At 34.3% G+C, this 9,674-nt stretch overlaps 1 protein-coding gene across 1 annotated transcript in view; it reads left to right on the top strand.

Moving 5' to 3' along the window:
• The window catches only part of LOC118754232 (myb/SANT-like DNA-binding domain-containing protein 1), a 25,918-nt gene extending 17,150 nt beyond the window's left edge, over positions 1-8,768 (top strand). Inside the window, exons 3-4 of the mRNA XM_036489099.1 lie at positions 8,383-8,580; positions 8,636-8,768. Of these exons, the coding sequence (XP_036344992.1) occupies positions 8,383-8,580; positions 8,636-8,768 (331 nt within the window). The remainder of the gene's footprint in view (positions 1-8,382; positions 8,581-8,635) is intronic.
• The last annotated feature ends 906 nt before the right edge of the window (positions 8,769-9,674 follow it).

Here is a 9,674-nt window from a genome sequence, read left to right as displayed (position 1 = left end):
ATTGAGATTTCAACATATATAGTACGGGGATTAGTGACAAGGTCCCTTGGGACCTTGTACAATTTTAGAAGAAATAACAAGTTACTTGTCTTCATGTTTTGATTTTTTTTCACTTGTTCTTCAAATTATTTCATTCCTAATATATATGCAGGACGTTAATTTAATCAAAAGACAACATAAATACCAAAGAAGTTGCACATGTACAGTCGAAACATCGAGCAACTCTTTGTAGGTCCCTAAGGACCTTCTCACGAATCTAACGTCATCGGCACTGTCACTCATCGGAGGGCTAAGGGTCGTCCCGTAATTTGGTTTAGATCCGATCATTAAATCATGAAAAAATTAACGGTTAAAGATGCACTCAACTTTCAAAAGTAATACAAAATTTTACAAAGGAATTTTAATATAAATAAATTAAATATTTTCACGAAATTCGTACACATTTTTATTAATTTTCATTGATTTCTGGTTTCTCATTTTTTAATACTTCGAATAACGAAACTTTAACTAAACTTGTATTTTTATCATGTAGTTCATTTTGGTGGAACGAATTCGAAGTTAGCAAATTAAATCTTCGAATGCTTATTAAGTACATATCAGTGGTAAACTTTTTTAGGCTGTAAAGTGTAAAATCCAACGGTAAGTGAGTATGCATTGCATATTTTTAGGACAATGCTTTCATTCGCAGTTAAACTTTAAAGAGCTCTCAAGAAAAAAGAAGCATTCTTACAAACTGACGCACAAGAAATGGAAAAGAAATTTTTTTCTATCAAAATTTCTTAAATCATAATAAATTTAACCCCAAAACCCACCCCTTGTGTGCGCTACGTAACAAATTTGATATGTAAAAGTAAACAGATTTTGCACACACTAGGAGGGGAAACTGGTTACCTCTCTTTATATGCGTAAATTTAAACGAAAATTTTGTAGAGGAAATTTTAAACATTTTATGTGTAAACCGTGAAAATGTGAACAATAAATGTTTAAAACTCAAACAACAAATTTGAAATTTGTTCTACGGCACACATATGATAAGTAAAAGTAAGCAAGCAGTGTTTAGTTTAATTAGCACGGTGTGTAAATTTGCTTTCATTAAGAGAGGAGACTGGTTACTTATCCTAATATGCGCAAATTTAAGCAAAATTTTTTTAGAATGCAGCCTTTACACCAAATTACGAAAACAAACCGAACGTATCACTAACCATTGCCACAACAAGCACGAAAAGTTAGTGTTCCTTTTCTCATACCATTACCGAACACTAACAATACACGGTGCGTTTCAATTGCAGCCGAGCGCAAACCAAACGAATCGTTTCGATTGTGGTAAAGGCACTCATCCTGAGCAAAACTGAAACAAAACACGATACACAAAACAAAAGGAATCCTTCCTTTAGTTCTCAGTAAGTAAATGTTGCCTTTGAAGTTAGCAGAATGGTTCAACTGCTTCACTAGATAACTGTGCATTGTGTGTGTGTCAGTGGCGTAGTCAGGGGGGATTTGGGGGGGATAGATTCCCCCCTTCGTCAGTGAAATGAAACTTTTTATTTTTGAATCGATAACACAATACTATTTTACCCTTCCGATCTATACTTTTTTTATTTCAGAATGATGACAACTTATCTTTTAATGAATATATAAAATTATCGATTGGTGGATTATGTATTTGAATATTTGCGAAATACACTAGGCCATTTTGCTTAGTTCCTCACAGTGTTGGGAAATAATCTATAATCTATACAAAAACTGTACTTTTCGACTGTAAATTGTATCGACTTTTTAACTTGCTCATATGCATGCATGTATACATAGATTCCCTTCAAGATCAATGCTTGGATGGTATTCACGGGAAAGTTTATAGGTACATTTACATATTTTACACCTTTAACATAAATGTCAAGGCAGATATTTTAAGATACACTTCTTAACAAACCAATTTTTTTAAGTCATTATGAATGGATAAAAGAGACATCTTCTTTGAATTCAGTACTAAGACTTGACATTTCAAGTGATTATCAAAACTTTATACATGTTAACTAGATTGGCTATTTATCTTAAAATTATATAATTTTAATTATTTGTTTATACAAATGCAGTTTAACAAAACCCGTATAAATTCAAGGTTTAATCTTTGCGCAACATTAACAAAATCCACAAACTTTCGTAAAGCTTTTTAATTAGATTTGATATAAATACATATTTTGAGTATGCAGTTTTGTAGCCCGATCAATTCAAATAAAGCGCAAGTTTAAAATACATAGCTGCGACTTATCGTTGATTTTTAATATTTTTTTTTTGATGAAGGCGTTGCTCATTTTCTTCATTAAAAAAATCGTCGAACATACTTATATAATATGGAAGAAAATTACCGACATCGTCAAAAATATGCCATACATCAACTGTAAATCACAGCTACTTTAAATTTGCACTTTATTAGACTAAAATTGAATGAGCTAAAAAACTGCAAAATATTAAGAGATAAAATTGAAATAGAAAGTTCGAAATGTTTACGAAAGTTTGTCGATTTTTTTTAATGTCGTTCAAAGATTAAACTTATTTTCATTTAGTGTTAAACTATATTTTTATAAAGAAATAATTCAAATTAAAATATAATAAAATAAATAGTCAAATCTAGTCAATATGTGAGTGTCGTAAAGTTATGATATTTAAGAATATCTCTTTCTCAATTAACGATGACACTGTTTCTATATGAAGCTGATTTCAACATTTTGTTTTAACCCTAGAACACACACCCAGAAAATACCACGTAAACACACACCCGGGATACGTTTGTACCCGGGACCTTATTTTGCGGTTTTTTTAATGCTTATTCAACCGATTTCTATGATTTTTTTTTTGAAATGTATATTTTAATATATAACAAGTATTTTGTCTTTTGTTTCATTCGAATATTCCTACTGTATCCAGCGATATGGGCAAATAAAGTCAGGACATGCAACAGTGGATTTTTGTTTTTGTTGTTGTCCTGATAAATGCAAAACAAAATATAATTTATAATAATATACTTGTAGAGTAACAACGAATACACATTTTGGTTTTTATTTCATTGAAATATTCTACCTGGTTCAAAAGATATGTGCAAAAAGGTCGCGCAAGGTATGGGTACGTAGGTAGCAAATACACTGGTATAACTGGTTTTTGTATTTTATATGCAGCTGCAAGGGTTGTTTTCACACGAGGTGTTGTTATAAATGCTGCCTGTTGATATTTTCATTATTGTTTTGGTGCTCAAAAGTGTAAGAAGTGAAAATATAAGTGAAAATAAATATAACTGAAACTATAAATAACTGGATACGAAATGACTTCAAGAAGAAACGAATATTTATCAAGTGCAGCATATAGAAGGTAAAAAATGTAAAATAAGCAACAATGTAAACATATACTAATTTTTTTTATTATGCAGGCTAACTGAGGAACAGCGAGAATCATATATACTATCTTTATTTGATGAAATTTGTGACGATGACGCTCCCTATGACTTTGACTCAGAAGATGAAGAAGAAATTCAAATCAATGACATTGAAATTGCTGATGACGATGCTGAAGTTTCGAAAAGTGCCGCAGAAGTATTACCTGATTATGCGGACTATGAGGGTGATGAAGAAGACGATGAAGAAGAAGAAGTAGAAGAAAATAATGAATTACCTGCTAGTGCCGAAAAATTTGTTGCACGTGATGGTACTGAGTGGATGAAAGAACCAAATGTAAGTCGTCGTTTCAAAAGAAACTTATAATGCTTACAACAATGCGCATCCAAACACAACTCCTAAGTCATGGACGCCTGTGTCAATAACAGAGCTGTATGCACTTTTTGGCAAACTTATTATGACTGGTGCGAACCATAGCAATGGAGAACATGTTCGAGATTTATGGAGCGTCAAAAACTATCCTTTATATCGCGCCACAATGGGAGTCAACCGTTTCTGTTCGATATTGCGGTTCCTAAGATTTGACGATAAAAACACTCGTGCAACACGCTTACTAACTGATAAAGCAGCACCGATCAGTGAGTTGTGGACGATGATGAACAATAATCTTGCTGCACATTACAAGCCCAGCTCATGCTTGACGATTGATGAACAATTATTTCCTTACCGTGGACGCACACGGTTTACGCAGTACATACCGTCAAAACCTGCTAAATATGGTATCAAGGTTTGGTGGATTTGCGATGCAACAAATGCATATCCACTGCATGGACAAATATATACTGGCCAAGCAGAAACTGGTAGGGAAACGAACCAAGGCGAACGAGTGGTGAAGGATTTGTCTGCCAAATACCAAGGAAGTGGCCGAAACATTACAATGGACAATTTGTTTACGACCTTGCCAGTTGCAGAACTGCTTCTCACCTGGAAACTCACGATCGTTGGAACTTTGCGCAAAAACAAATCATATATTCCTCAAGAAATGAAGCAGAACAAAAACAGGACAATTGGTTCAACGACATTTGGCTTCAAAAATAATGTGACAATGTGCTCTTATGTTCCCAAAAAAAATAAAGCAGTAATTTTGCTTTCGACCATGCATAATGATGCTGAAATAGCTGACAGTGGGAAACCTGAAATAATTGAATATTATAATCGTACCAAAGGTGGTGTTGATCGAATGGACCAAATGTTTGCGGAATATCCAACACAAAGACAAACAAAACGATGGCCACTAGCGATGTTCTTCAACATGTTGGACATTACAGCTCTTGCAGCCTACATTGTCTACGATTTGAATAACCCTATGTTGCCTTGGAGAACAAACAACAAGCGTAAGCAGATCCTGCGCAGCTTGGCTTAAGCATTGTGTATGCCCATTATTGAAGCCAGAGCCATAAATCGTCAAGTGACGCGAAATTTTTCGACTAAAATTGCTATTGAAGCATATTTCAACCGACCGGTCGAATCAATGGTGTCAACAGCAGCATCAACATCTGCCGCAGCGCGCACGCCAAAACCTGTGTCCGGATCTTGCTATTTATGTTACGCACAAGAGGAAAAACGCCGTAGAAAAACCAGAAAGCTGTGCGACAAATGTAAGAAGCCAATGTGTCTTAAACATTCGGTCACATCAACAAATTGCTCTATTTGCCATGATTTTCCTTAGATATAAGATGCATTTTTATAATTTTTATAATAAAAGTCAATAATATAATGTGTGAAATGAATATTTTTAATTTTTCAAATAAAAAAATAATATAAAAAATGTTTTTTTTTTATTATTATGAGGATTTTTACTATTGGGGTACAAACGTATCCCGGGTGTGTGTTTACGTATATAATGTGTTTGGAAGGCTGTAGCTCCTGAACCAATGGTCCGATCTGGTTCAATTTGAACTCAAAACTAAATAATCTTCCTAGATCCGAAGTTAGCGGTATAGAGGTATAGCGGTTCAAAAGTTACAACACTTCAAAGTTGAAAGTGGATACATTTGTACCCGGGTGTGTGTTCTAGGGTTAATAAAATTTAGTATTGAAAATATGGTTCGTTCGAAACCTTATTTCAAAACTTATAAAGGCAAAAACGAGAAGGCGAAGACAAAAACAGAATAAAAAAATGTCCCGCAGTGAATTTTCAGATTTTTAAAACGGTATAGTAATTTAATTTTTTCAATTTAAATAAAGCATGAATACCCCATGGAATAATCGAATAGATAAACAAGTAAGAAAGTCTAAGTTCGGGCGGAGCCGAACATTAAATACCCGGCGCAAATATTAAATATATGTTTTTCACCTTTCCGAAAGCTACCGCTACATGGTAAGTCAGGGTGTATCAATTTTGAGTAAATTATCGTCCTTAAATTTCGAAATATTGACGTTTCAAGCATTTCTAAATTTTACCGTTATATGAAAGGCCGTAATTTTAGTCCGATTTCAATAATTTTCAACGCTTTGCTTTTATGTGGCAAGCACAATAACCATGGAAGAACGGTTACCGAGATACATATATGTGATCATAAGTGGGCGGTGCCTCGCCCATTTTCCAAAATTTTATCATAAACGTATTTCCTGGTAAAGGATTGTTGCAAGCATCAATTTTGAATAAATTAGCTTTAATATTTACTGATTTATCGAAGATTTCGTATTTCTCCAAATTACCGTTATATGGGATGTGGGCGTGGTTATTGTCCGATTTTAAAAATTTTCAGCCGTTTGGTATCCTGTACTAAGGCCAATAACTGTGCCAAGTTTGGAAGAAATCGGTGCAGCGGTTGCCACGATATACACATGTAACCATAAGTGGGCGTGGCTACGCCCATTTTTCAAAAATTTACAATATTCTTATTTTTTGTCAAAAAATTATTGTAAATATCAATTTTGAGTGAATAATCTTCAGTAGTTACTAAAATATCGCAGTTTCCGTATTTCTGAAAATTACCGTTATATGGGAGGTAGGCGTGGTTATTGTCCGATTTTGCCCATTTTCAATACCATCCGTCCTACGCCCGAAAGAAGTACACGTACCAAGTTTCGTTAAGATATATTAATTTTTACTCGAGTTATCGTGTGCACAGACGGACGGACAGACGGACGGACGGACGGACGGACAGACGGTCACCGCTTAATCGATTTCTCTTTTCATCCTGATCATTTATGTATACATTTGTCTATATCTATCTCGATTCGTTTTGCCTGTTACAAACAACCGTTATGTGAACAAAGTTATAATACCCTTGTGCACAAGTGCGCTCGGGTATAAAAATATATAACGGTAAGACTGGCACATACATAAATATATGAAAGATTGCACTCAGGCGACGCCTCTAGCCATTGTGTATCACAAATTTAAGTTATCGATGGAAATTTCTTTTAGTCCATTTAAATTTGTAGATTCTTATAAATTCAGTGCTACCACAGCTTTAAATATTTCAAATTATTTCAGGTTTTAACTATCTCGAAGTAATTTTAGTTCAGAAAAAATCACTAAAAAAGGCACTAGGCACTAAATTTTTTTTTGCGTTTTAATTTTCAAAAAGCACTAAATCTAGTGCTTAAAACACCAAGTTGGCAACTATGATTTCGTTACCTTGTATAAGCGAAACTAAACGATGCCGATACGTTTACTATTGTTTGCTTGCGTTCTCTACTTTACACTACCTGTTAAAGCAATTGATCTCAGTACTCGTAGCCAGCGTTGCCGAAAGCTTTCGCTGAAAAATCTCCAATTTACCACAAAAAAACCGTAATTCCGGCAAAAAAAACGTCAAATTTTTACTTACTGTACTTTTTTTTAACAATAAAAAATAAAAACAAAAGTACAATAAATATGACCGCGCATTATAAATCCAATGTGGGTTCCCAATGCATATGGGTTAATATAAGTAATTTTTGAGCAAGAACAAAACCGACTTCAATCCTCATGTAAACAGTTGAGATTCCCGTAATACCTTAATGAGCGTATCTAAACAGAATTAGTACAAGACCACCTCTGAGGTACCACCTTTTCTTTAAAAAAAAATAATTATAGAAATCGATTAACGTGATTATCTTAATTGAAAAAATTCTCCCTCCCATTTTTCTTTCTCTTTCAAATAAGTGTCAGCAGTGAAAATTTACGATTTGGTTAATTCTAGAACAAATTAAATATAACTAAAAGCACGGTTGTAGAACAAGACTAGATAAATGCATAGTTGTATTTTGGACTACGTTTTCCTTTAAGAATTTTTGTTCATACATATGTACTAAAATAAAAAAATCGTCATTTCGGGGGGACAAATCGTCAAAACATCATTGAGCTAAAAAACGTCAAAATTACGACGAAATCGTCAATTCAACAACGCTGCTCGTACCTCCCTCGTTTATATCTGAGCTTTTGTGCGCTGCAGCGAGTCCTTAATATACCTGCACTCGCACTCACGGCCGCTCAAGAAGTTTCTTATCGAAAGTTATCGTACATTCCACATGCCAATTCTCGACGTCAACTCTTCTACATCTTTTATCGCAAATTCTGTCTTGTTGTTCGCTTTGGCCTGCCATTCGTGTATTGCAGTATTTGCCACAATATTAAAGCTTTGGATATCATAGTAACTTTTCTCTTACGTAAGCATTGAAATTTACTTATACTAGGTTCACATATAAGAAGATTATCTACTTTTTCGAGATTAACTCTCACTCCGTAATTAAATTACGAGATTATCCATCCAAAATTCGTCCCCCGTTAATCTGTAATTATAAAATAATCTCAGATTATAACGATAGTTTTCTCCATACAAGTCTGTGTTTTCTGTGTTATCGATAATTATTACTACGAAGTAAAGGAGAAACGTTAAAGTAAAAAGTAAACGAAATGGACGCCGGCAAAGAAAAGAGGTTTGTAAACATACTTCTCATAAAGTATTTATTAAATAATATTATTAATGCATACATATTACAGAAAGAAGCGATCGCAATGGTGTAAAGAAGAAGTCGAAATTCTTCTGGATTTGTGGGAGGAGAAGTTGCCGCAACTTCGAGGCTGCAAACGAAACTCCCATGTATATGCGGGCATGGCAGTGGAAATGGCCACAAGAGGCTTTTTATTTTCCGCAAACGAAATTAAAGTCAATATACACAATTTGACCAATAAATATAGGCAAGTTTTTCATCTATGCAAATTTAATTGTAAAAATATAATTCTTATTTCATAGAGATGAGAGAAAGATTGTTGGGCCTTCAGGCGGCACACCATCTGCGTGGGGGCACTACAACAAAGTGCACCAAATCCTCGGCGGCTACAAGTCCTTTAATTTGGAAGCAATAGTGGAGGAGAGTACAGGTTAGTACGGTGAAGCACTATAATCTTATGCTTATACACTGACGCACACTCAAAGTTGTACTGTGATCTATTAACAATATTCACAATTCGGCTCTTCAGGAAGTTGTAGAAATGGTCTTGGATTTGCAGTTGGAATTGCATTAGCAAATTTTATGCTTGCTGCCACGGCAACCGTTTGCAGTTTATTGTTGTGAATTTACAAATGCAACGAATATCCTAATTCAAGAGCATAACACGAGATTCGGAACAGCCCTCATATTTTCCTTTTGGAACGTTTTTCTTTAATGTTTCATGAATGTAGTATTCTTAGCAACTTCGGACTTGCACTTTATTATACTTAATTCAATTGGCTACAAATCCGCATACTAATTTTTTAGAAATTCTAAATAAAGAATGAAATTTGGATTTACATAATTTTTGTTAGATAATTAACTATAAAAAATGAAGAACCAATCCAAATGATAAACATTGTGGATATTGTAAAAATATCACTGTATAATTAAGAGTGTGAGTCACTGTGTTTATTGTCTATCATTTTCTAAGTTATTACAGTTGAGACACTTGAAGTTATGGTAGATGAAGAGTGCTACAACAGGCCCTCTGAAATTGACGCAACTTCTCCTTCGCCTGAATTTTTAATACTGGAAGAGTGTTCTTCAGAACCTCCGAAAAAGCGGAGGAAAAAAAAGGCAGTGTTAATTTCCAAGATGAATTTATGGAAGAATTTCGCGCGGCCAACCAAACAATCGCTTTGGAAATGAAAGAGCTGAAAGAGGATAGCAAAGAAGCCCTGCAAATTGAAAGGGATCGGAATGCTATTCTCGAAAAATTTCTGGAGGCTTTCAAACAAAATAAGCAATACAATTTCGGGCCATTTCCAAATTGCAGGAAGGAAATAAAAGTGCCTTACT

The sequence above is a fragment of the Rhagoletis pomonella genome, unplaced genomic scaffold, assembly GCF_013731165.1.
Source record: "Rhagoletis pomonella isolate Grant_MI unplaced genomic scaffold, Rhpom_1.0 Rhpom_scaffold_00002, whole genome shotgun sequence".
Taxonomy (NCBI): Eukaryota; Metazoa; Arthropoda; class Insecta; order Diptera; family Tephritidae; genus Rhagoletis; species Rhagoletis pomonella.
Note: the sequence above shows the minus strand (reverse complement) of the source record. Positions and strands in the feature narration are given on the sequence as shown.